Below are 24,782 nucleotides of genomic sequence, written 5' to 3' on the forward strand. Positions count from 1 at the left end.
TGGGCTTTACACCCAAAATACATTTACATCTACAGTTTCTGGGCTTTTACTTTGAAGGTGAACTGACAGCAGAAAACATCCTGAGCTTGTTATTAAACATTTGAGGCAATGAAGTCACATGTTTATGAAATAAAAAGTATGAATGGAAAATTAAGATGGATGTTTGAAAAACAAAAGCCAGTGTGCAACATGTCAATAATAACACCTGATTGAATCATTTTGTTCATGTGTAGGGTCAATAGTCACAATAAATATTTCCAAACAAAACATAAAATCTTTAATGGAAAGATGGGAAGACATTTCTTTGATTTGAAGTATAACAAATACAAACATCTGATGAGAGCATCAACAAAAACCAAAGCAAGAGAGAAGGGATTGTCTCATATCGAAGCTTAAAGCTGCCTGTGGCTACAGAAATAACATCCATCCTCTTTTTGGAAGCAGTCAGTGAGAAGAAGTCCTGTCAAACAGGACCCGAGAGGGAAACATTTACCCCAAACGTCCCAGAGCTGTGCTCCGTTTTTCTGTTCATGATGTCCTGTATGGTGGAGATGTGCAATGGTTCGCTCCGGTCCCTCCGTGAGACCTGAAGCAAGTCCGCCCCCGCACAACAGGGCTTTGGACGCCTGCGTCTAAACGCCCGTTTCTCCGCCCGGGTCTTTGGTGGAGGGAACCCATCACACACTTGGCTGCAAGCTGTGGTGATGCCACAGAAGGAAGGGTCATCCGAATGTGAAGACCCCTCTGAGCTGCCCTCCGACGGCGAGTCTCTAAACAAAGGTTGGAGCAACCTTCTGGCGAGGGGTGTGGGGTTTGTGGTGACGGGTGCACCGTTACATAAAACAGCTCCATTACACAGTTCTGGAGCGTGAAAAGCGGGTTTCAGAGTCTCCACTTTCTCCGTGGGTTTCATCTTACGCCGTCTCCTCTGTGTGGGAAAAGGCGAGGGAGAAAGAACTGATAACTGTTAATCAGTTACAACCTGCATTTCAAGCTGATATCTAACAAACAAAAACAATCTAATGTTTACACACCTTCCTGTTAGCTGGACAAAGACTCTGTGTCTCCTCTGCATGCAGCATTTCTGGGCCTGTGAGCCAAAGATTGAGGTTAATTTCTACCAAGATAACAAAATGGCTCAAACTCTAATTTATTCCAAGATATATAAAAAAACAACCTTGAAGCAGATTCATATTATTACCCTGATAGCACTTGTGTAGTAGAGCCTTACCTTCAGTGGCAAGTGAGTGTATGAGTGGATAGGATGCACTCCTCTTCAAGCCCGTCTCCTCACAGGAAGAGAACTGCCTATTCAGGGAACAGTAACGGTTGAGGAACAGGGCTGCGTGTAGCAACCTTTATTAAGGCATGAGTCACGGCTGAGTCATCACTTAAGATTCCAGCTGCGACGCTCTCGTGATGAATTGCATCAATAAACTTGCTTAATGAGTAGAAGCCGTTCATATATATATATATATATATATATATATATATATATATATATATGTTTTATTTTACAGCAGAAAGTACACCAGTTTGATTGTCTCGCTACCTTCCAGGGCAGCAGTAGGTGTAGCTCTTGGGTTTGGGAGGCTCTGGTTCGGTGGTTGGAGGAACGGTGGCGATGCGGCAGTGGTTTGCACACAGCAGCAGGCCGAAGCACAGACACAACACCAGAGACAGCAGCAGGTAGTTCTGCCTGTCTGACACCTGGGAGACAGACCATTGATCATATCATTAAGAAAACAGCGGCAACGTCTGATGTATTGTGACCACGGAAAAATACAGTGAGGAAAATGTATATATAGTAACCATATAAATGAAACGTTTTGCTGTAACAGAATACAGTTCATGCACCCTTATTACAGTTACTCCCCAAGACTGGTCAGGACCCACGTGTGATCCTAATGACTTGGTCCCAGGAAAAAATTCTATTTACTATCAGGCTGAAAACAACTCCTGATTTCAGATGAAGGCTTTGTGCCTGCAGCGTTGTAGCTACCTCCTCCTGCAGCTGGCTGACTCTGACAGACAGGTTGAGGACCAGCTGAGTGAAATTCTCCAGCTGGCCCTGCAGCAGCTGAATGGACTCAGTCTGACGCTGGTCCTACGGGAGGAAGGGGACAACAAATTAAGCCACCGCGCGCAATCACGTCATTGAAATGGTATGTGTAGGTATTAGGAATAAATATTTGAACGTACAATGTTGTTTTTTTCTGAGTTTGCCACTACGAGTGACCCTGTTCACATTACATGTAGTCATTTGACCGATTGCTAGAATTAAGATATTGATTAGTGCAGCTATAAACCCACAGAAGAAAGAAAATCTGTGGCACGACTACTCCGCCTGGCAAGACTTTCAAATGCATTTTGAATCAATCGAACAATATGGTTTTGTGACAACTCACTTTCAACTGTCTGGACTAACATCTGTGCCCTTTCATTGCCCACCTGTTCCTCTGCTATTCTAGAAGTGTTCTGGAGTTTAATGATGGTTATGTTGAAAGCCTTCTGCATCTCATCCATCTGCTTTCGATACCTTGAGTCAAAACATGGAAGATTAAGTCTGAATATCAGCCTCTACTCAGTTTAAAAACAAACCATACTTTGCTTTTTTCCCCCTCTCTGTAGCACTCTCACCTCTGGCTCAGCTGCTCCAGGTAGCGGCCGCTGAGTGACATGTTCATCTCCAGGGCCTTGATGCGGTTGTTGAGCCTCATGAACACGGACTCCTTCTGGCTGGAGCCGTGCACTGTGTTTCCGTTCTGCTCCGTGCCGTTGGGGGCCTCGGCGTAGATGTCTGAGAGCGCCGGCGAGGGAGGCGACGGAGGCTTGCCACCTGACGATGTCGGGATGTCTTCCGCAAACTCCTCCGTTTTAGTTTCCGTGATGGCCGAGAGACCACCGGAGGGCTCAAGTTCTGTTACGGCGTCTGGAGCAGGGTGGGATGCCTCAAAGGAAGCAGTGATACCTTCAGGTACAGCTGGCGGGTCGGGGTGAGGTTCTGATTGAGGGGAGGTGGTGGGACGGAGAACTTTGGATTTGTCCGTGTTATCTGCAGTTTGCAGTGAGGCGTTTCTCTCCGGTTTAGAAACCTTAATGTCAGACTTCTCTTCTGTTGGTGCCCCTGAGGCATCGTCCACTGCTGCACTGACCCCGGGTTTTACATAGATGGAGCCACTGACAGAGGCTGAAGGCTCAATGTGCTTCTCTTCTGCCAGCATGTCCTGGCTCTTCTCTGGCTTTGGCTCCTCAGAAGACAGCTGTGGTGTCTCCACAATAGGGGTAGGTTTGGCAGAGGATGAGTCAGTGGCACTGGATTTGGGGAGGTTCGAGGTCTGACTGGGCTCCAACAGAGGAGGTTCAGACTCTTTATGAGATTCTACCGTGTTCCCTGGGGGAGGTGGCGTTTCTGACGGTCTGGCTTCGCTCTCTAGCTCCTGTTCGGAGGCTTGTTCTCGTTCATGGGGCTGATGTACCTCACTGAGATGCTGCTGAGGTTCAGGGCAGGCAGAGGGAGTCAGGGGTATATGACGCGTGGGTGTTAGGATGGAAACAATCATTTGGTTTCTGTTCATAATTTGGCATCTCCGTTTCTTGGACAGCAGGGCTGAACACTGCCAGTGGAGATACTCCTGGACGGAAGCTGCGCAAGAGCAAGAGGAAGCAAAGGAAGTAAGTAGTGAACAGTAGTTCTGGCGCTCATGCTGATTCCTTTTCTCTTTTTCTTCATCAAACTCCTCCTTTTCCAAAAGAGTGATTGTAGAGCTGATTGGTTCTTCCTCCTCCTTCTCTAAAGGGAAGACAATGTTTTCGTCCACTTGGGGGAGCTCTAGTTCGCCTGTATCAGCTGTAGATGTCTCTGACTCAGCGCTCTCTGAGGACGGGATATTGGTGTCTGGAGAACTCGCTTCCACTTCAGAGTCTGGACTACAGAGGGAGAAGGACAACATAGTACGTATAGTAAATACAGTAAAGGAAAAGAACAACATAACATCTAAAGAGCATGTAGAGCAACCCTCATCCACTGTTTCACAAACTACTGGCTAATGGAAAAGCCAAAGTCCAGGTGTGAGGAAGTAATAAAAGCTACCCGGATGTATTAAGCGGCAGCCATGATAAGAGCTGGTTAAATCTTTAAGTGGGAACAGTACTTCAGTGCTTCCTTTCTGATCTCTTTTAGCATCAGGTACACTGGACCATCCTTTACAGAAGCAAAGGCAATAACACTGAAATCAGTCAGTATAATGAAATTACGTTTCTTTGTTCAACTCTGAAAGATGTTGCAAGACTCATGACATGCACTCACACTGAAGTGAGGTCTTCAGTGGTGGATGGCGAGCTGGTATCATGTTGGTCTGATGGCTCCGTCATGTTCACTTCCTGTGATGAAAGGTTACCTACAAAGAGTAAACAAGAAAAGCAACATTGAGAGTGAACACACAAATAATCATCACCAACATTTATAGTCAACAACTGAATCGTTGGACAAACGGACGGTTGTGAGAGAAAACTGGATGTCAGAGCTATTGGGCAGAAACGTGAAGCTAGGTGTTGCGTTGGTCATACCTTGCATCTCTGAGCCTCCACCGAGAACATTGACAGCAATGTTATTTACCATGTTCAAAATCACATCTGAAGAGAAACATGTAAACACAAGTCAATACAGTTGTCCAGGTTTGGGATAATGGTAGTCAACTTTATGCAGTAGAAATCCATGTTTACCCTTTGCTGATCCAATCAGATTGTTGGATAACTTGACTTCACCATGTGCATATCCAGGAGGATAATCTGTAGGGAGCAGGGTACTTAATAACACGCTCCAATCCAATGACAAACCATTCATGTTTAATGATAAGTATGACTGTAAAACCACTTGAAATTCTGGGATTTTTGGTGCATTAACCAGAAACATAATGCCTGATCACACAGATGAACAGTGTCCTTTCAATGGGACTAGTTTATTATATTATCCTGTGTGATACAAACTGTACCAAACTGGTTTGTGTGTCTTGCGTGCTGAGAAAATTCCTAATGTGTGATGATCTATGTTCTCACCCAAGTCATCATCCTGATCATCTGGTCTTTCTGTGGGATCAGCGATCTCCTCGTACTCCTCGACCATGCTTGTTCCAAACACCCTGGCAACAAAAAAAGTACATGAAAATCACTCGACAACCAAGCTCACGTTACACTGAAACCTAATCCGTCTCATCCACTCTCAAGGCTAGGAGAGCCTGTAGGAGGCAGAGCTACACGAAAAGCCTACAGTGTGTGTGCACACGCACATGCACACACACACAGAGAGAGAGACCTCCAACAGCTGGTCTCTTTCTCAAATTCTTCCACCTCTTTGGTACATAAGCCAGATATGCATTTTGCAGAAGTGTAAAGAACAGCTGCTAACATCTGCATTAGCTCTCCTTGTTCCCACCAAAGGCCGTGTGCACAGTACAGCGTGCACAAAGACTCTCGACTTCTCTTCATTTTACATTTCACTTCATTTATATTTTACTTTGTCTTATATTTAATTTGTTTCTACTTTGCATTGTTGACTGTTGTTAAATGTTACGCACCTCCCGTCATGTCAAATTCCTTGTATGTTCAACATACAATGGCAATAAACGGTTTCTGATTCTGATTCTGAAGACGGTGTGGTCGGAGTGAGCTGGCCACGACCACATGCCAAATATTACATAACATCATTTGACACCATCTATAGCGCCTGAAGTATGCAACAAGCTCTCATTAGGAGACACACTTTGAGCTCACTGGTTTAATCAGCGTTGATTAGAATAGAAAAATGCAGAATCAACTAAAAAGACATGAAACACAAAACAATAAAAAATAAGTACAATGATAAGAACATGACACATCCATAAAAACACAAACATGTCGCTTTCGTGTTCCATAGTAAGGTTTCTTAATTCTTACTTATTAACTATCTTAATGATTACGCACCTTATGAGACTGAGGGGACAGAAATGTTCAGAGCCAAAGTGAGAGACCAGCTCTACCTGAAAAGAACACATTCAGATATTGTCATGGAAGTGGGCGATGTATAGAGTGCTGCAGGGATGACGTGTTGTGTAGGCCCGGAAGTTAGCGTCGCACTGGTTCCCTCGACAAAAAGCCAATTCAATTTTCCATCGGATCTTGGATTATTAAAAAAAGCTCTGTGGCAATTTAACACTTTTTTATCTTTACACAGTTGTTCAGCAAGACAATCTTGACAGATGAACACCACTTTTATGATTTTTGAAGCGTGAATGCAAAATAGGCAAAGGTAAAACGCTAACGCTAGGCTATAAGAGCATGTACAATGTGGCTGTACACGCGGACTAGTTGTGATGACGTTTTGCAGTCTCATTTAGACACTTGATAGCAACTGCCTTTTTAAGACACGTAAGAGCTTCAAAATCCACAAGGGTAGCTACTGACGTGTTTCATGTTGTAGAACAAAGCGTTAAAATCTCTTAAACTTGTGTCAATCACAGTCCTTATTACAGGCATCGAGCCAAAAATACATCGCCTTTGAGACAAGGGAACCTGAGGTGCTTCAGGACTCTTTCCCGCAGCACTCTATTGTTGTCCGCGCCGTGTTTTATTTTAAATGTGCAAACAGCAAAGCCATGATTTTGTTTTATTGTAAAATCAACACAATGAGTTTAAATGAAACAATGATTGCTAATAAACCTGAGGAACAGGTCAGTATCGGGTAAATTCGATCATTTTACAGAATATGCGTTTGTATTTGATGACAACTGGTGAGTTTCATTCTAGGAGTTTTCAAATGTTCATTCCATGTGATTCTATTAAAGAGCATTCATTGAGGTTACAATAGGTTAGCAGTTAGCATAGCAAGTCAGATCTGAATGTGTTTAGAGATGATCACACCACTCAGACAAAAAGAAAGACACAGCCCCCCCGTCCACCATGTTTACTATCCAGCTCACACAACCACAGACCTCTACAAGAAAAGCAGGCTAACCTTTATGTACTTGGTGAACATCTGAAGCAAGAGACAGAAAAAAAGAATTAAAAGAGATGTACACATGCATTCAACACAGGACCGAAGAGCGTATGTCGCTTTTCATTCCAGTTACTTCAAAGGCAAATCAACCAAATGTCAAAATCTAGAAAAACATTCTAAAAAACTATTACATTTTATATTTCAGAAAAGGTCTGGTGCTCTTATCCATAATAACAATACCAAATGATCATCACTGATATTGTAATACACAAAAGGTCAAGACCTCATTTTCTACAGTGAAGAGGCCAAAACCTCCATCGAAAGAGATTCGGAGAGAAAATGTACCGAAACAGCTGGACACCTGCATTAAGAGATTACAGCGATTCCTCTGCACGACATTAGCACAGAGTAGAGACAGACGCAATGGTCAAGTGTCTAGAAAAACTCACCTTCACATATTTAGCATAAAGATGCTCATCTAGTGGGAAGCTCTGGACTGTGCGTTCATCCCGGGCGTGAAAGGTTCCCAGCTTCAGCCACTTGTTTGTCGGATATCTACGGGAGAAGGTAAATAAACAAATAGAAAGAATACCAAGATTGGTATTAAACTGGTGGATACTGTATGTGTGGTAGCTGCAGTGCATACCTATCACTGATGGAGACCAGAAAGTCTTTGGGGGTAGAAGAGAACAGCTCAAAGTTAGCGATGTCCAGCTGCTTCACCTGGATGGGCTCACAGAGCTCAATGATGAACCTGGGCGAGAGAGAGATAAAAGTGGAGGTGAAAAGAAATGTCGTCAGGTTTAATCCGTGGATAGAAAGCAGGAGATGCAAGCATACTACATACCAGATTTTATTGCTACAGGGGTTTAGCATGTACAAGTCCATGTTCTCCTTCAAAATGGCCGAAGTGCTCTGTACGGAACAAATTCACAGATTAATATGCGTTTGTATTCGTCACGATGTGAACGTCCCTCAGAGTAAGCAGACTCCTCAATAGGCTGTAGTATCAAACATACGGTACCTTTGCCTCTGGGTTAGCGCCAAGTAGCTTGGCTCCACACTCCACTGAGGCGTAGTTATTGAAGTTCTTCTGGACCTTCTTCACCGTAGGAGGAGCACCATTGTTAGAAGTATGAGTGGACTGAGCTATTGAGAGGACAAACAGAATAAATAACCGGAATATGTTATGTTCGGAATCACCAACCTTAACACAACGTTGTAAAAAGGACAAACTTGGACTCGTACTCTTTTCATTCTCGACCTTCATCATATTGCGCGTCCACTCGTCAAAAGTGGGGATGTCCTCGGGGTCTTTGCTGCTCACACTGGAATCGGTGCTTGTGGAGACAGGGGACCTCGGGTCCTGTCAAGATATAATGAGAAAATGAGAGCTGGGGCACCTCCTTTGGTAGAGAGAGGGAAAAAATAGCTCAGTATCCGAGGTCCTTACTTGCTCTTTTAGCATGTTTGATGCGTTGGCCTCTAGGTGTTGTGTGCTGGGACCAGTCTGAGGTGGGTCACCGTGGGTTTTAGTACCTGCAGTGTGAACATTGGAAGTGTTCTCCAGAACAACTGGAGGACTGCTGTGAGAACAAAACAAACATTGTTGTTTTGTTTGGGAGTGGAAGAGTCACATTTGCCTTTTACGATGACCTTTAACCAAATGCTGCTGCTTATGACAATGCTAGAGAAATATTTCTTTAGATATTTTTAGCTCACCAAGTAGGGCACAAGACTCACCGCACCCACCTGTCATTGTCATATGGGTTATTCTCTTCTTCTTCTTCACAGTGTGCTGGAAGCAGCTCAGAATCAATGACCTCAGGTTCAGCTACGTCAGCTTCATTGTCTAAAACTCTGAAATGAAACAACAATCCATGTTACACTTTTGCAGCCATTTATTTTGCAGGGAAACATCAAAGAAAAAGTTAATATTTTAAAGGAAGTTGCTCTCATACAGTGCTGTTACCCGAAGTGATATACATTTACTGAAACACCAGAATGAGATACAGCAAAGCAAGTATGCTTTAAAGATAACCGACAGATTAAATGAGCTGAACAGCTCTTGTGGAGGTAAAAATATCTCGCCTATCTGGGATGTTGTCTTGAAGATTATGGGTGTTTGAGTTGTCTTCAAGCTCAGCAGCAAACTCAGAGACCGGGTGGGAGGAAGGCAGCAGGGAGGCTGAGTCCTGGTCTAGAGTGATGGAGGTTTCAGGATGTTGATTCTCTGAGCTTTGCCCAGGTTGCGAAATTCCTTTGTCTGCCTCCAACCGTTCCTCTACTTCAGAGGCCTGATGGATAAACACAGAGACATTTGAGCTGTGGAGGGAAATATTAAAATGGTTGGCCCATTAGCCAGAGTTGGATTCATCAACCAAACACTTAAAGCTTCACATGCTGCAGGAAAGATCAATAGAAAGGAGTGGATGGTACGGTGCGGGTCCAGTTCTAAAACTGTTGTGCTGCTCTGGAGGAAACCAAATGGAAAAGAAAATTTGGAAATCTGTCTTTGAAATGATCATTCACGTACGTTAATAATTTGCTACAGCTATACTGTACCTCTATATATTGGTTTTCATCCACCTCTTCTGTTGTCTGCTCCCGTATTTGCCGATCGCTCTCTATAAACTGCTCATTTTCAGATAAGGACTGGGCAGGTAAGACCTGGTTCTCCTCAATCTAGAGAAAAGCACACACACACAAATCCATACACAGATAACATTGACACCATAAAGGGGACAGTTCAGTCATCCCACTGATACTGATATGCAACTACTGTAAATCCGGTACGAGTCGAGCATGACAGCAGGTTTACTGTGTGCTTAAATCAGCTAGAAACTATATAATGGAAGTGTATGGTCACATGAGTGTTGTTTATACAGCAACCTGTGACACCTCTGGGCAATCAAATGGGTTGCACTGTGATAACATACAGCTGATGCTACCTTGTGATGATGACCGCTTTCCCCCGACTCTTCCTCCGAACCGACGTCCTGTGAGGACACGGGCCTCTGGGCCTCTTGGTGCGCCTCCGTGCAACCGACATAACCACTAGGGTCCCTACGAGACGCGGGGAAAGAAAAGCACTGTCATCGTACCATGCGAGTCGATTTGTCTGAATGTGGGTCCCTTGTCCTGGTATCTGGGAGAGAAGTATAAGTACTCCATATGGGTATTCATAAACTCTTGAAACACACATACTAAACATTGTGTTTGACTGCAGTGAGTCATACACAGTGGAAGCTGCAGCCCAGTGTCGCAGCGTGACGCACTGAGAAAGTCCCGGCGGCCTGGACCCCAAGGTAGACTATTTATCTTATCTGTATGCAGAGTCCGGAAATGTTGTCCTTTTATAGAGAGACACACCTCAATCAAGCTGCATATTGCTCAACCCGAATGTAAGGCCTGAAGAGTGAATGTGAAACCTGCAATGTTATATTTATATTTCAATATGTTCTGTTATTGTCCGTTGTCTGAAACCTACTGTTTAGCGACAAGATACAAGTGAACATGAAAATAAAGAATTAAAAACATTTCATTATTAGTTAAGTTTCACTGTGTAGAGATATGAAAGGCCTGTATGTTTGTTTTAAACACCACAGTTAGTTACTGTGCCAGAAACAATGGTCAGGTTCACTGAGTCTGCGCTCCCTCCTGGCAGGAAAACAACAATAATTAGCAGTAGCAAGGCTTTAAATAACTGCAGTAATAAAATAATGGGAAGTTCCTGTGGGGGGGGGGGGGGGGGGGGGAAGAGAGATCCCCGTTGTACCGTCTCAAAGGCCACACTTGAAACAGCGACTGCAGACTTGTCAACAATCAGAGCAATTATCTGGATTTTTTTTATTCTGGATTCCAGGTCAAGTACTCTACTTGGCCAACGGCCACCAGGCTGGCTGACGCAACTGCTTTGTTGATCTGACTTGAGGGGCTAGACTACCGGTAATAACAGGCTAATCATGTTAGTGAACAACAGAGCAGTTGTTTTCTAATTAAAAACCCCCAAAGGAGCGAGAGTGGTATTAAGGCATGCGCTTTTACAGAGCAAGTTGGATATCAAGACTATTATGCGACACATTAAACAGATAAAGATGTCTCCCACATGTGCAAAGATCATGTGTATGTGACACATCTCTCAATGACAAGTGAGTCGCTCAACTTCAGTCACATGACACGATGCATCAACTGCTCCAATTTTCAACCTGTGTAATAATGTGATAAGGTGATTTAGTACGTGGCGATATGGCATCACATGTGTGGTGATTATGATTTCATGCACTACTCAACTCATTAGCCCCTTTCATACAAAGTGCTTCAGATTCACAGAGCAAGATTACAGTACAAAAAAAACACTACAGACAAAATAAATAAAAGACGATTAAAAAAAACTCGCAAGACAAAAACTTTAAACAATACAATTACAACTAAGGCAATAAATGCAGCTTAAGTAAAAGCCAGGCTAAACATTTATGACTGAAGGTTTCTTTTAACAGTGTCAATAGATGGGGAGCCCGTCGGATCCTCAGGCAGAGCGTTACAGAGACTAAAAGCTCACTCCCTCAACAGGGGCCATAATCAATGTTATCAATTACACCTGTGTTTTACTCCACAAAAACTAAACGAACATCTATAAACTGAGAAAATCCCACAGCTTCTTCATCTTACTGAATTGTACCAAAACAAAATCTGTGTTTAGTACAGATCATCGCAAAAATGACAACATAATACCTTAAATATGTGTCAATGGAATTGAGATTGATTATGTTGAAGTTATCGTACCCTATAATACAGCAAATCATATCGCAATATCAATCAAAATGTTACTGTTCCAACAGTAGAGACAGCCATCAAAAGGTTAAAACATAAGACCACAGCTTAAATGAGAACCCAAGCTATGCTGGTGAAAGTAGGCCAGGTCAACAACATAGATATTAATACACATAATAACACCTCCTCCCTTTACTCTCTATCTAAAGTACAGTCGGTGTGTGTTGTTAGTAACAACTTGTTACTATCCTCAAACATCATGTCATGGCTGCAGCCCCTCATCCTACATAATCCTTCTCTCTGCTGGCTGTAACGTGCTCTGTCAGACGGTCTGACAGTTGTTGGGTTGAACTCAGACTAACATCTAACATCTATAAACCACAGCTCAGACCCAACTACTGACGTGAACGACCAATAATCCTGTCAAGAGCTGATGAACCAGATCTGTGTCAGGTCGGCTAACGTTAGCTCTGTGACAGTGTGGCTCTCGGGACTCAACAGTCATTGATATAACGTTAGACTCGGCAAATTCTCTCGTGGTTGTTTCAGTCAAAAGTCTTTCACACACGCTATGTTGTCAGTTTGAGCTTAAAGAGATTGATACGTGACATATGGCGAGGCTACATGTAACTTAGGTCAATTATTCGAAATCACTCGTATGAGCACCATGAATGTGTAGAAGTATACGTTTGAGATAGTTAATATCTTCGGTATACAACTTGTTATCTATTTATCTATGTTAGCTGTGTTAAACCTAGCTAACAAGCTACTTATGCTCAGCAACTCAAGCTAACCGTAACAATGACAACAACTCCTGAAGTCAGCCAGGTGCCACATCACAGCGTTAGCTAGCCAGTTAGCTAATGCTAACTTTGAAATGGATTTACAGTTGAATACTTATTCACAGTCAATGACATGGTAATAAGACTCAGTCCAAATGGGGCAAATTAAATCAACTTACCGACAGACTACAGCGACACACAGCAACACTGACACAACTCTCCATAACAGTGGTTTCATCTTCATCCCTCTCCTTGTGGGACTGACATCCTCACCGTGACGTTACTCAGAAATACGGTGTTCTCCTTTGCCTCTTGAGCTGTGTATAGTATTAATTCAGTATTCATTCCCCCGCTGTTTCTTGTTAACTTAGCTTGCTGCTTCCCCAGCGAAGTTTGATGCTAACCGTTGTCACCTCCCCCCGTACACACACACACAACCTGTTTTCTACCGATCGTCAGTGCGTGTCAGCGGGCGACTCAACCGTCCAATCAGAAAGCAGATCTGTTGCGCAGTTCACACTTACCACGTGCTAGAGGCGTTCGTTTCGAGGACAATGGTTGCCCGCATGGGTGGTGCTTCTTTTAGTGAGGTATTTATGTCGGCTACTCCTTTCAAATGTTAGATAGTTCGATAGATCGATAGAAAGTTACTTTAATAATCCCGCAAGGGGACATTTTTTTCGCTACAGCAGTATTTATGGTCCAGGTAAAGCAATACAAATAACAGTAAAAAATATTAAACATAAAAATGCAAATATAATAATACAAATACACAATACAATGAATTAGAATAATATTAAAATTAACTAACTAAACAATGGTGCAAAGATTTAACCAAACAAACAATCAACAGTGTAACAGAGTTATAGTCGTGTAATTGATTTGGCCAGAGGTGATGTATTATAAAGTCGTATTGAGATATTGAAATGGTCCCAGAATATGATAAACATGACTCTAGTCACTGAGATGTGGTGTTTAGTGGGTTGATAACATGACGGATGCCGTGTCAACATCTGATGGTAAAAGAAAAATTGCTGGACATAAACTCAAAACGTCAAAAGTTAGATTTGTAGTAAAGCCGCGTTTGAATTCGAAAACATCTCATGAGATAAAGTTCTCTGTACATCCATGTGCAGTAAAAGCAATTTGTCAATTGAAAAACATAAGTGTTAATTGGGCCGTGGGAGTTCACTTTTCTTTTTTCAGAACAGAAATACTGCAGTCCAGGCTGCCTAACAGTAAATGCATGTTGATGTTGAGGTCACTAGATGGAGCCAACTACGCAACATTCAAAACGATTGTTTTAACCCCCTAGGTGAGGGCAAAAGACGAAACTTCTTAAGAGTATAACAGCAAATGAAAGGGGGCACTTCCTACATGAACAGCGCTGTGCCCAAAGGTCAAACCCTCATGTCTATGATATGATCACACCAGAGCAGCACTTCAGCTACTGTAACCACATGGCACATGAGCAGTCAGCTTAAAAGACGTATTGGGATATATAGGACAGATATAACTTTCCCATCATCTAACATGCCAGCTGTTGATAAGTAAATCACTGCAGTCCCTGTTCATCCTGATCAAGCTCCTTTGAAATGAAATACTTTGCAAATGATCTATTAGAGCCGTCTTTTGGCTAAAAGAAAATTCAACATTGAGTTTGTGATCTTGAACAAATAATTGAATGTGGTAAAAACACCACTTAAGGTTATTTAACTTAGCAGCATATAATAAAGACTCTATTGACAAAGTGAGACATTATGAGGAAGAAGTTTATTGAGGAGCGATACAGAGACACAAAAAATAACAACTGATGCAATTCCCCAGTTTACCATTATGCCCTCTGCTAAACAATGCCATCTCACTATAACTGGAACCATTTCGTGGTTGTTCTTCAGCAGATTATATTTATTTTCTTCAACTTTCAAATTCTCTTTCTACATTTAGCTTTGGCAATCCAGAATTGTAACTCATGCCGGTAAGGCAGTCTAAATTAGAGAGAAGAGAGCATTTAGTGAATAGAGACACAGAGAACGATTAAAGCGCTAGGATCCGTGATGAGGTCTTAATAGTCCACGGGTACAGTATCTCCTTATCATTACCTATATACATCAGAACACAGTTTAGGCTCACATACACAATAACAAACTGACAGAGAAGCACTTGAACATTGACAATACCACCTTAAGCTCTGATGGAGATGCTGACTGACGAGCTTCGATGGTTGTGAGAGAAGAGGGAATACGAGAGACGAGAAGAGTTGAAAAAAGAGAAAGAGCGCTAGTTTGTGACGGGCATGGAGTTGCAAGTTTCAAACCTGAGAAAAAGGCTAAATGGAAACATGTTCTTTGTTCATTCAAAAAGGAACTTGTGTTAAGTTGTTCTTGTTTTTTTTTTCCGTCTCACAGGTCAGCATCTGAACCTGAGCTTAAGGCTGCAAGGGTCACAACTTGACCATTAATACAGCACAGGTGGACACCTATGACAAGGTTAAATGTAATATTGAGGCTGTTTCCATATAGAGAATACTGACGGTGCTCCTCAGCCTTGCTATGTGTGTGTGGCTGCTACTACAACACAGGAACAACTCACAAAAGTCCAACATTAAATTTACCCCCGAGGGTTTTATGATTCATCATTAACAGCTTTGACCATGAAAACAAATACAAATGAAACGCCAACAAACATGCAGACGGACAGCACATGCACACATGTCCTCACACACTCGCACACAGAGTTACTCTCACACAAACACGCAGATACACGCACACATACTAAGATACAACTTCTGTTCCTAAGAGAACATTAAGCTGATAATTAACACTGAAGGGGGCATTATACAATAAATTAATACAATACTAAATCAAACCCAGCCTACATATAGGCAAATTAGTCCCTCCCCCGTATACATACACACAAAACACACGCACACACACTCTACATACAGTACACACACTCCCATGCAATAAAAGCAGCTTATGTGCCATGCTGCATTTTGGAATGAGTAGGGCAGTGCGGCTGCTGAGCATATTTTTATGTAGAAGCAGCAAGTGGGGTTGGTGGCTGACTTGATCAGGGGTTTGTGAGAGGGGGGGGGGGGGGGGGGGTTGAGGTTCCAGGGACTGATACTGGGTAGTGGATCTGCTAAGCAAACCTGGACCACAGGCAAGCAACAAGCACACGTACACATACACCACAATACAAGTACCATACTGTACATAGATATATGGACATCGTCACCTGGCAGGGAATTCAGGGTCAAGGGGTCAAAGACGTCAGTGTCTGCACTAAGGAGGGACCGGGACGGCAGAGCCATGGCTAGTAGAGGAGGGATGGAGCAGATGAGGGAGGGAGATAAGTGTGTGAGGAACCCATTTAGATGTTTACGGTGGGACTTGTCTTGTGGGAGATGGCGGGGGCCGCCGGCTGGGGGTTGAAAATGAACGATAATGTGTAAGGAGAAGTGTCAGAGAACAGGACAGATAAGAGGTGAGACAAATGAGAAGAGAGGAGTAAATAAGACAGAAGGAGACAAGAAAAGAGACGGCATTAGTCTTCACGCAGATTTAAGAGATGTTTGATGCTTTGTTTCAAAGTAAAAATTGTACAAACTTCTTCAATGTCTCACACAGAGTCAAAATCATCGATTTAAAGATTGTTAAAAACAAAAATGCTTCGGTAGATGAGAAGATCGATACCACTGTCACGTCTTTATTCTAAATATGAAGCTACTGCCATCAGCCGGTTAGCTTAGCTTAGCATAAAGACTAGAAAAGGGGGGAAATAATTTGCCTGGAAAGAGCTCTCCAAACTATTTGTTGAGCATTTCACTGTTTAAAAAAAAAAACACACCTCTCGTTTCATTTTTAGCTCAGTATTTACAATATTTACAACTTATACGTCATCATGGTCACCTGCAAAACTGTTGTTGGCTGGCTTTCCATATAAAAACAGATTCAATTTGTTGGCTGTAAAGGAATTAGCTAGGAGCAGATATAAAGCACTTAATAAGAGCAGCTGAGATTTGATTCTGAGCAGAGATAAACATAAACAGAGTATGATTAATGCCAATGAGAATTGTAGTTATATGGGTCTTAATCTTTCTTCTCTATCCTCAAAGGCATCAGAAGAGCAGGTTTTTTTTGCATCTTCCTGACAGATAAGTTATGTGAAGGTTGCATTTACCTGGGGATGCTAGGAGGGGCCCTGTTTGGGCGGCTGGGAGCCTGAGGGCTGTCAGCACTGTTATTGAAGGGCCCCAGGGGTCCTGGGCGGTTTGGTGGTGGCGGGGCCCCTCGGGGAGCCGGGCGCTGGCCTGAGGACATCCTCCTGGAGGCAGTGGGGCTGGATGGAGGAGACCTGGAGCAGGAGAGAAGACATAGCATTGGATAATGTTTAGGACAGAAAGGATGGTTGCGGGTTGCATTTGCATGTATGATCCGTTTAATTCTGGAAACTTTACCTTCGAGCACCACCTGGACCTCCCACCCAGGAGTTGTCAACAGGCGGAGGCATGGGGACGGTGATGGTGGAGGTGGAGATATCACCAATGATGGCCAGGGCCTCCTTCAGGGCCTGGTGGGTCCTCAGCACCTCATCCCTCCTCCGGGCCTGCTCCTGGGACTCGTCCATCAAGGCGTTCTGGTCACCTGCAGAGTACAGCTGGGCCAACAGCTCTGCATTGATGAAGTCCTTGACCTAGTGGCAGGAAGAGGTAGTGCAGGATGATGAATCAGAATTGTGAAAATGAAGAACAAGTACAGGCCTTCCGATGGTCTTTTTTTCTTCACTCAGTCACTATTAGTACTTTAATAGTAATATAAAAGAAAGCGGTCTTCACGGCCCATATTAATGAACAGCTGAGTGATTTTTTTCTTACATTGTTGAGCATGAGATGCATGATGGCCTTGGGCATGAGGTCCCGGATGCACTTGTTGACAATAGCCATGTAGGAGTCCACCAGGTTACGAATGGTTTCCACTTTACGCTCCAGCTGAGGGTCCATAGAGAAATTCTCTGTGGCGGTGGTGGTCTCACTCTCAACCTATAGAGAGAGAAAGTAGAAATACTTTTCAAACAACGGAAGAGAGAAAATGAGAGACGGGCCTACATTTAAAAGAGATATTGGGTGCATTGTATGAAACTGACTATTTAATACAGGATGCGTACATTGTGAGTGAAATAAAACACAGCAACTCTTTGAAGTGTAAATGTTAGTAAACTAAGGAAAAATGTTTCCAAATTTTGCCAAATATATATATTTCCAATATTGCCCTGCAAAACATGTTTATGTGGTGGGAAATAAAATGAAAATAATGTAAAAGAGGACAGTTAAAATCAGTAAATGATAATATGTTAGGATCAGACAGAACTGGGGAACCAAAGCTAAGAAACTGCTAACCACCATGACTTTCTCAGGATAGACCCCGGCACGTAGGAGAGAAGATTTCCAGCTTTCCACATCATCCTGAGCGTCACAGGCCAACTCCAGGGTGCGGTTGTCCTTGTACACATTCCTAAAGGACCATGACACAGGAGAATATGCACTCATTTTACACCACCAATCAATTCAATGAACATTACAATTTGAACCAACTAAACAATTACCGATTTCAAAACATGTGGACAATGCTCCCCATTCATGCACAAATAACAAAAATATATCAACTCTGACATCTGGAAGTAGTGACTGTGTTAGATTATGTGCCTCCTTCCATGAGGGATGTTTTGTTGTTTAATCCTTCTTTGGGTTTGGAGCCAAGAGGGATGAGTTGCCATAAAACTGAGTTGCCATAAAACATTTTACAGGATGTTCTGCACCAATTACTGAAAACACAGGCCTGATACTTAACGTTTTATACAGCTTCATCATGTCACGGATAGATTACAGTCCTGTCTGGGCCTTTTCCTTTGTTTTTGTTATCAACCCACGATAACAACTTCAAGATCCTCAAGTAACTTGTTTTTATAATAATCCCCGGCTATAATTCACTTTAAAATATTTGGGACTGAAAACAATTATTTTACACTTCTTTGTACTTCTTGAACATACCAAGTATAAAGAACAAACTTCTTAAACTGAGCTGTAGATGTATTACAAATAGCTCCAGTTTGCCCAAGCCTGCAATCATGCATACATACTGTGCAAAATGCATAATCCGAAACATATTTCAGCCGGCACACAGGCCTTGGACTCTCTAACTCCATCTACTGCACGTGATTTCTGTCCAAAATCTTGTTTTATTCGCAGCCACATGAAAAGCAGAAGTTAAAATGTTAAGATCTCCCGGCTGACCTTGACTCTGTATTAAAAATACAGAATATGTGCTTGCTGGACATAAAACTCTTCTCCACATCGCGGACCTTCAGGTTGTCCAGAGGGAGCATGTACTTCTTCTCTTTCTCCTGTGAATGAGGAAAACAGAAGGTATGGATCACGAGCACTTTTAGGACAAAAGCGGTTTGCCCTGTTTCTTATTTTCCCGAATTCCTGTGCAATGAAATTATTGCCAATTGTGCAAGAATATGTCCACGAGAGAAAGGTGAAATCAGGTTTTTAAAAAGGGGGAGAGGGGGAAAGCAAAGAAAAAAGGGGGTGACCGAAGGGAGGAGGAATGGGGGAGACACGAGAGTGGGAGGTAGGGGGAGAGTGTGTGGATAAGGGGGAAGCAGAAACAGAGAAAGAAGAGGGAGAAGGAGAGCACATGTGGAAGTCATTACAGTGCGGGTCAAGACACAGTCGTTCTTCACGGTGCGCTTTGCCAAGGAGAGCTGGTAGCTAAAGGCTGAGTAAACTAAGTAAGACGGGGAAAATGCTCAAACACAATGCTCCTCCTCGGAGGTAGAAGCTGAAGCACAGCTGTATCACATTCAAAGAGGGCCTGTGACGGATGCTTAGGTTGATGAAACTCTGCTCTTGATTTTTACACTCCATCCTGGCCTCCATCTTTCTTAACTCGCTGTCGTTTTTTCTTTTATCCCTCCCCCTCTATATTTTCTCAATATTTTTTCTTTCCATTCCAGAGGGGCCCACTTCCTGCCTGATTTTTTTTTTTTTTAAGGAAGAAGGAGGGAGAGAGGGAGAGATTAAATGACAGCCTGGCGTTAAAACTCAACATCTGGTAGTGCTTAGCAGCACACAGAGAACCAGGGAAGGAGGGAGACGTTAAAGAGACGGCGGGCGAAGGAGGAGGAGGAGAGACCGAGAAGAAGGAACACATAAGTGGATTTGCAAAAGATTTGCAGAAGAAAGCCCACATCTGGTCTGAAGGTCCGGGACGAGGTGGTAGATGGTCGCAGGTAAGACTTAAATAGGATGAAGAGAGAACCAAAAAGACAAGACGAGAAAACTCTGCAGACTCTTCGGTGTTGTATTCCCCAAGGGGTCACTACGGCCCAAATATGGTCACATGGGTCTCCTCCCTCTTCCTCTCTCTTCCTCACTCACTTACTCACACCCCCGCCTCCCCCCCCCGGGCTCTCTCTTTCCCTCTTTTTTGTTTTACCCCCTCCCTGAACGTGCAGCCAGTCTGTCCCAGTCGTCTGAGCGAATATGCCACGTCAAGGCTGGATACTCTTCATGGCCGGCGTGACCAAGGCGGACCGCGAGGGGACCCAGAGCTCAAACCTCGACCAAAACAAATAAACACGCCAAGAGACGAGCACCAAAAAGGCTGGGGAAGGCTCCAAACACGGATGAGGCAAATCGAGGGTTTTTTCGATAGACAGGATCCTTGCTGCCAAAATGGAGAGGGGCGAAGGGAGGGCACGGACGACAGAGCCGACCGCGAGCATCTGGAATGGCAGAAAACAGCACACAGGGCCCGGCTCTTGACTCCGGCTCCGTCCACCCAGTGTTCAGACTACCTGTTCATTATCATACTGGTGTACAGTAGTCTGCACATTGGTTAGACTGGGCATGGACCTTCTTCTGTCAGTCTGTCTTTCTGTGTCACTCTCTTTGTCTCTCTGTTGGCATTTCAAGATGTGTGTTTTATTTGCATCTGTTCTTTCTGTCTCACCCTTTGCTGTTTTTTCATCGACTCATAATCTGTATTCTTCATCTGTATTTTGTCCTAAGTGCATTCTGACACTCGCCACTTTCTTTTCACTTCTTTTTGGAATAAACATACATCACACATTTTCCACAATAACTGCAGATTTGACAACGTGCCGTGAAAAAAAAAAACGTGTGAAAGAATCAAAATTTTGAGCAAGCGCAAAGTCAAAACTCACAAAATGGCGAGCTCACGTAATTTACAGTATGAATGAGTAAGTGGCTGCTAGGCTGGTGCTCTGATGGAAATGTGGTCCCCTGGAAGGGGGAGGAGCGAGTGTGGCTGCAAAGCATCTAGGAATGAGGGCCAATCAATCAAGTGGAGTTTGAAAAAATACAGTCAGACACCTCCAGTGAAGTTAATTCAGTGGGTGGCCAAAATGGAGTTGGACGATTTAAGGCAAAGGACGCCGACGTAAACTAGACTGCTGTGGTGTCAAATAACTGCAAAGGACTGGTAAAAAAAGTGTTCTTGCAGATGGTGCAAGAGCCCCAGTGCACAAAGAATATATGTGCACACAGTATGTGTTACATTTTACTGGTCCATTAAATGAGTGTTATTCTATTTTGGTAAGCTCTTGCGGCGTTGGTCTGTGGGGAAATAGAAACTTTCGTAACTGTTGCATGTGAAATATTACGCATTATATCGGGACAAAACAGCGACTCAGTGGCCTTAAGTGATAGCTGCTTATGAAGTTGAAGGTTTAGGATATCGATATTTAATAGAGGGGTTTCTCTTTGCCAAAGTATTGGAGGCTGATGTTTGGATTTAAAACTTGCGATTTTCCTGCCAAGAATGCGAGCAGTTCCAAATTAACTGCCAACCACAGGAGTGAGGAGGGTGTGTGTGTGTGTGTGTGTGTGTGTGTGTATCCACGAGTGTGCATGCGTATGCGTATGTGACTCTAGAAAGTTCATGGGGTGTAAAACAGAAATATACAAGGCGAAGCCAGTGGAGTCTATAATTTCCTACATTACCGCACTAGCGGATCAAATGACATTCTGTAGACGCAGTGCTGTGCGGCCCATGTGCTCTCTGAGGGCTGAGTATGCGTTCATTTATTTTGGGTGTCTGTGATAGTGAACATTTGGTTGGGATTGGGGCTGTTCCAAATCTACAGAGGAGACGTGAATGCCTGAACTCCAAGTGGAAAGAGATGTGGAGAGAAGAAAGAGAGAAAAGAAGGGAAACTCAGAGACAAAGGGAAAGATGAATGGAACGACAAGAACCATGGGCACACTCTCAGTCTTCACATCTGTAGGAGGGACTCTTCAACAAAGGCTAAATGCTCAGAAAGAGTGAGTTATTTAACCCACATTAAGGTGGAACCCCATCCATTCTATAATCCAGGCTGGAGAGACGACCATCGTCTCCATCAATTGTTCCTTTTGCACAAATACAAATTGTACTCTGTGTATTTCTCTTTGAACTGTACCCTGGTAAGATACTAAAAAAGGTCCAACAATGAAAACAACAGTGCAGCAACAACACCAACTGGCTGAAGGAGTTGCAGTGTGTCTGCCTATCTACACTTGCTGTGCAGAATAACCTCCAACCTGTACAGCAGGCACAGACAGGCAGATAGACATCAGCCCGCCTAAGCCAGCAGGACGGACCAAATGCTGCAGAACGCCACAAATGGTGTGCTTTCCTCCAAAACCAGGATGCCGTTGTTGGTCTTTATGATGTGTTATCAATGATGATGGAAATAAAAAATAATAAAATTCATCCATGAGATCCAAGTTATTTATCTACCATGTGTATGAATTTAATTCCTGGTTCCATTCAGCTAAACATCAGATTGTAATCCATCGGTTTTAGTTGATTTGTTTTTGTTAAATACATAAAGAGCAATTCCACAAAGAATACTTTTCACATTTTCTCAATCATTTTCACACTCTAAAGTAACTTCCTTACCACCAGGACACATTCATAGCAAACATAGAACTGGGACATATTACCTGACCTCTTATTGTATCCTCATCCTGATCTGAGCATCAAGGTCATGAAAATGAATTAAAAAACAAGACCACAAACTCTCTAACTCCTGAGGGAAATATCTGTCTCTTCAGCTGCTAAATACTGTGAGCTGAAAGACCATAAAATGCTTTGTAAAGCCGAGGTGGGACTGCAGAGTCAGGGGGAAATTCTCTATGGGTTTGTTATTACGAGCAACCCCTTTCACTTTAAGAGTGGTTTGATCCATTGACATTATAAAAAAATATTGTTGCTCTGCTCACCTCGTCGTCCTTAAACCAGGAGAAGCTCTCGGCAGTCAGCACAAACCAGTACTCCTTGGCTCCTCCCTTCATGATGCTGATGTTGTTGATGGTCAGCCAGCCTTTGCGAATGACCTGATGGAGGGTACGGTCAGAAAAGTCAGAAATTGCTGTTGTGTAAAATTAACAATTAAAAAAAAGTAAATTAAAGAAAAGAAAAACTCAAGAAAAAAAAGAGGATGACAGGAGCTCTTCATCTGTAAAAATCAACTCACTGGCCTCTAAAACAATAACTTCATTCAACACATCCTGGCTAAAGCTAGCCAACATGAATTTGTGCAGGTAGTCGATGCATGAATTGCGATGGAATGTGCGTGGAGGTCAGGTTAGGTGTGTGATTGTGTCGTTGTGACTCACTCGGAGCCGAGCATGTGACTGTGTGTCAGTGCAGTTTCATTCAAGGAACCGTGTTGACAATGCTTCAAGCAGAGGCCAGTGTTAGCTTGTTAAGTGACCATCGTGTAAGTGCTTCAAGCACACAATAAAGCATGTGTCTGTCAAACTGTGTTAGGTGTATTAAACCTCCAAGCCTACAGAAGCAGGCCTGTGGGCACAGTGCCATGTGATTATTAGGTTAGACTATTGTCAGTCTTGCACCGCATAAGACTCACTAAGGGGGTTACCCAAATCATTACAAAGCCTTTCTGTCATAGGCAAACATTAGAGGGCTGTTTAGTGCCTCGATCTCACAGAAATCATTCTCACACTTTTAGTCTTAGAAATAATATATTATTAACTGCCAAAACCAAGGAGATTTTTAGTTTCTATTTTTCTAGTTGGCAACCCCTTGTAGTCTTCGGGCGCTGGTGGGTGGAGGAGGTGTTAGAGAGTTAACGGCTAGAGAGTAAACTCTTACAATCAGGCCTGATGCTGGAGGAGAGGAGGCCTGCAACAGAATGTGGGGGATTTAGAAACCTCGAGGCACTAAAAAATGGTAACTTTTCTTGTGCAACTCTGCCCAACAGCCGCTTACACAACCAATTTGGAATTCTTGAACCTGTCAAGAGCAGAAAACCCCCCAAAAAAGCAGTGGTGCTGGAGAGCACCACCCAATGGGCAGAAGTGTTATTGCAGGCACAAATGAAAATGCAAACCATAACCCACAATGAGTGATACTCACCAACACAAACCCATAAGAGGGCAGCTGAGATTCTCACTAAGGGATGGGGATGAAATGCAAAGTGGCACCTTGATGACACAGGAAGGGTTCAAACAAAGGGAAACGTCCTCAACAACAACAACACCAGTGATGATGGTGGCATAAAGTAATAGAACCCAATGGGATTCTTTTAATGAGCTAAAATCATAAAACCAAAGAAGCAAACAAACCACTGTACACAACTGGTGCCCCACTAAACATAATACACCATGCATGGCTAAAATATAAAATAATAACAACAAAATCAAAGAGAACATAAGGCTAAAATGTATGAAACATAAAATGTGTGCAATGCAAAGGATTTACTCAAATGAAAGAGTATCTTGGATCAGATTTCTTTGATTTCAGCATCTCTCTCTCTCTCTCTGCAGTAGCCATCCTGCTGCTGTGTGGGTGTGCAGTACTCCCTTGACCTTGTGTGCTCTGCTGGTTGTGTGACATACAGGACATGAGAAATGCTCACCTGATTTACGGCTGAACTCTGGCTCTTATTAGTCTGACTGCTCCGCTGCTGCGCACTGCGGTGGAGAACAACAGAACAGAGAAGGCAGGAGAGGCAGGGTGAATGTAGAGGAGAGAGAATGAGGGGAAAACATCACAGGGGGCGAAATGAAATCATCTAAACATTTGTTCATAATGATCTGTCATGGTGGAGCTAAGCTAATAGATGGAGTCTTTACTTAGCAAAGCCAATGAAGTCTTCGTGGTTCGTGTTGATGTATGAGAGCTGGATGTCTATCAACAGCAGAACCTGCAACA

At 43.2% G+C, this 24,782-nt stretch overlaps 2 protein-coding genes across 7 annotated transcripts in view; both read right to left on the bottom strand.

The window, feature by feature from the left end:
- Window positions 1-262: 262 nt before the first annotated feature.
- Window positions 263-12,940, bottom strand: LOC306789543 (SUN domain-containing ossification factor). 5 transcript variants are annotated; one of them, XM_079285542.1, is made up of 24 exons: window positions 12,708-12,940; window positions 9,925-10,039; window positions 9,539-9,658; window positions 9,065-9,270; window positions 8,726-8,833; window positions 8,427-8,556; window positions 8,222-8,339; window positions 7,998-8,122; window positions 7,821-7,888; window positions 7,620-7,727; window positions 7,423-7,528; window positions 6,992-7,012; window positions 5,962-6,017; window positions 5,059-5,141; window positions 4,726-4,791; window positions 4,570-4,635; window positions 4,310-4,400; window positions 2,641-3,930; window positions 2,452-2,539; window positions 2,003-2,107; window positions 1,553-1,710; window positions 1,232-1,308; window positions 1,035-1,090; window positions 263-928 (listed from the first exon to the last, which is right to left on the bottom strand). In XM_079285542.1, exons 1-24 carry the CDS (start codon window positions 12,770-12,772, stop codon window positions 464-466), a joined length of 3,891 nt encoding a protein of 1,296 aa, XP_079141668.1. In that variant the 5' UTR covers window positions 12,773-12,940; the 3' UTR covers window positions 263-463. The 5 variants fall into 5 exon arrangements, 4 of the variants coding, with proteins under 4 accessions (XP_079141668.1, XP_079141667.1, XP_079141666.1 ...); XM_079285541.1 differs by having other exon boundaries at window positions 8,427-8,559; XM_079285540.1 differs by having other exon boundaries at window positions 8,427-8,559; window positions 8,717-8,833.
- Window positions 12,941-14,282: 1,342 nt separating this feature from the next.
- The window catches only part of dnm3b (dynamin 3b), a 19,308-nt gene continuing 8,808 nt past the window's right edge, over window positions 14,283-24,782 (bottom strand). The window contains exons 13-21 of one of the 2 annotated variants that reach the window (XM_079285087.1): window positions 24,704-24,774; window positions 24,487-24,541; window positions 22,826-22,939; window positions 18,824-18,933; window positions 17,933-18,044; window positions 17,408-17,572; window positions 16,991-17,226; window positions 16,714-16,887; window positions 14,283-15,954 (exon numbers count right to left, since the gene is read on the bottom strand). In XM_079285087.1, the coding sequence (XP_079141213.1) occupies window positions 15,912-15,954; window positions 16,714-16,887; window positions 16,991-17,226; window positions 17,408-17,572; window positions 17,933-18,044; window positions 18,824-18,933; window positions 22,826-22,939; window positions 24,487-24,541; window positions 24,704-24,774 (1,080 nt within the window). In that variant the 3' untranslated portion in view covers window positions 14,283-15,911. Of the gene's footprint in view, window positions 15,955-16,713; window positions 16,888-16,990; window positions 17,227-17,407; window positions 17,573-17,929; window positions 18,045-18,823; window positions 18,934-22,825; window positions 22,940-24,486; window positions 24,542-24,703; window positions 24,775-24,782 lie in introns of both variants that reach the window. The other variant, XM_079285086.1, reaches the window with a different exon arrangement.

The sequence above is a fragment of the Melanostigma gelatinosum genome (assembly GCF_949748355.1).
Source record: "Melanostigma gelatinosum genome assembly, chromosome: 15".
Lineage (NCBI taxonomy): Eukaryota > Metazoa > Chordata > Actinopteri > Perciformes > Zoarcidae > Melanostigma > Melanostigma gelatinosum.

Bases quoted from the DNA above. Each gene is read 5' to 3' on its own strand.
- LOC306789543 (XM_079285540.1), bottom strand. From the start codon at position 12,772: ATGAAGATGAAACCACTGTTATGGAGAGTTGTGTCAGTGTTGCTGTGT. The intron at 7,013-7,422 runs GTGAGTTTTTCT...CTCTTGCTTCAG, and splicing joins TTTATGCTAAATATGTGAAG to ATGTTCACCAAGTACATAAA. The intron at 929-1,034 runs GTGTGTAAACAT...TTTCCCACACAG, and splicing joins TTTGTCCAGCTAACAGGAAG to AGGAGACGGCGTAAGATGAA.